This window comes from Pituophis catenifer, unplaced genomic scaffold (assembly GCF_029215685.1).
Source record: "Pituophis catenifer annectens isolate HBS135680 unplaced genomic scaffold, rPitCat1.0.hap2 SCAF_2, whole genome shotgun sequence".
NCBI classification, from domain to species: Eukaryota; Metazoa; Chordata; class Lepidosauria; order Squamata; family Colubridae; genus Pituophis; species Pituophis catenifer.
The window spans coordinates 41704909-41706412 of record NW_027256882.1 but is presented as its reverse complement, the minus strand read 5'-3'; the positions used below and the strand labels follow the sequence as shown (position 1 = coordinate 41706412).

The 1504-nt window shown below is 36.1% G+C and overlaps 1 protein-coding gene across 1 annotated transcript; it reads left to right on the top strand.

Moving 5' to 3' along the window:
- The first annotated feature begins 209 nt into the window (after positions 1-209).
- Positions 210-782, top strand: LOC139310169 (olfactory receptor 2T5-like). The gene has a single exon (XM_070934330.1). It carries the CDS (start codon positions 210-212, stop codon positions 780-782), a length of 573 nt encoding a protein of 190 aa, XP_070790431.1.
- Positions 783-1504: the final 722 nt, after the last annotated feature.

Sequence of the window (1504 nt, the reverse complement as noted above, 5' to 3'; positions counted from 1 at the left end):
TTATTAAAGTGGATCCTCGGCTTCATATCCCAATGTACTTTTTCCTGAGTCAACTATCTATCATGGACCTCTGCCAAGTTCTTGCAATTGTTCCCATGATGACTGTGAATTTTGCAACCAATAGCTACACCATTTCTCTCTATGGGTGTGTCCTCCAAATTTTTGTCACCCTGGCAGTGGGAGGAGCTGAATGCCTCATCCTGGCTACCATGGCCTACGACAGATATGTGGCAGTCTGTAAGCCTCTGCAATATCCAGTCCTCCTGAGGAGTAAAATATGCTGCATTATGTCATTATGTACCTGGTTTTGGTCTTGTGTGCAAGCATTGATTTGCTCTTTCTATGTCCTGCCTCTTCCTTACTGCAGGACTAATGTTATTGTTCACAATTTCTGTGAGTATCCAGCCCTCATACAATTGTCTTGTTCAGATAATTCTGCCTTTGAAAAGACAGTATATCTTGGATGTCTTCTGCTTTTTCTCATCCCTATTTCAGTCATCTTTGCATCTTATCTTGCTATCCTCTTGCAAGTTCTGAGGATGAAGTCCATAGAAAGGAGCCACAAAGCTTTGGGCACCTGTTTGTCCCACTTGTGTGTGGTGGGATTCTTCTATGGAGCAGCTATTTTGACCTACATGACACCCATATCCTCCTATTCAGCAGAAAAGGCTGTTATTAACTCAGTGTTTACAACTATTTTACCTCCCATGATTAACCCTTTCATATATAGCCTGAGGAACCAGGATGTTTTAGCTGCAATCAGAAAGATCATTGCAAAATAAATCCTGTGGAAATCATATTTTATTTATTTATTGGAGTTGTATCCCACTGTGATCTTGTATTCTTATGTGTATAAGATGCGAAAGGAAAAAATATCCACTTTGTGATTACATCATGAACAAGGTTAAGAAAAGAATATTATCGTTGTGATGTCTATGGTTGTTAATTTATTTTTAACAATATCACCGTAATGTTTTACACGCAGGTTGCTTACTGAAAATAGAACAATTGTCGTAATTCCTGAATAGCTACTTCCTTACTGATTAATCAATATCTTGATAAATGATTCTTGCAATTAACTGTTCCATTCCGCATTGTCAAAGGCCCAGTATTTAATTGTTTAGGAATGGAAAAATCTTGTCTTATCTGATTATGACCTTGGATAAAGAATTTTTAAAACTGTTATTATGTATGCGCATTTGCGCATAGTAGAACTCTAAATTGAATTCCAGTGACTCATTTTTTCAGGTGTAATATTCCACCCCACTCCCAAAATATATGCAGGGAGGTAGATTGTACTGAGAGATAATGAGTCAAATTGACATTTAAAAAAAAATATAAATTACAAGGAGAATGTTTAAGCATTGAGTTATTCAATTGTATGCAAATTGTAGGTACAAAATTAGGAAGTCCAAACAATTAATAACTTCCCCACCCAGAGTCATCTTATAGAGGACATGAATGACATAAAAATTTAATAAATAAAAATAAATAACTGATTTTT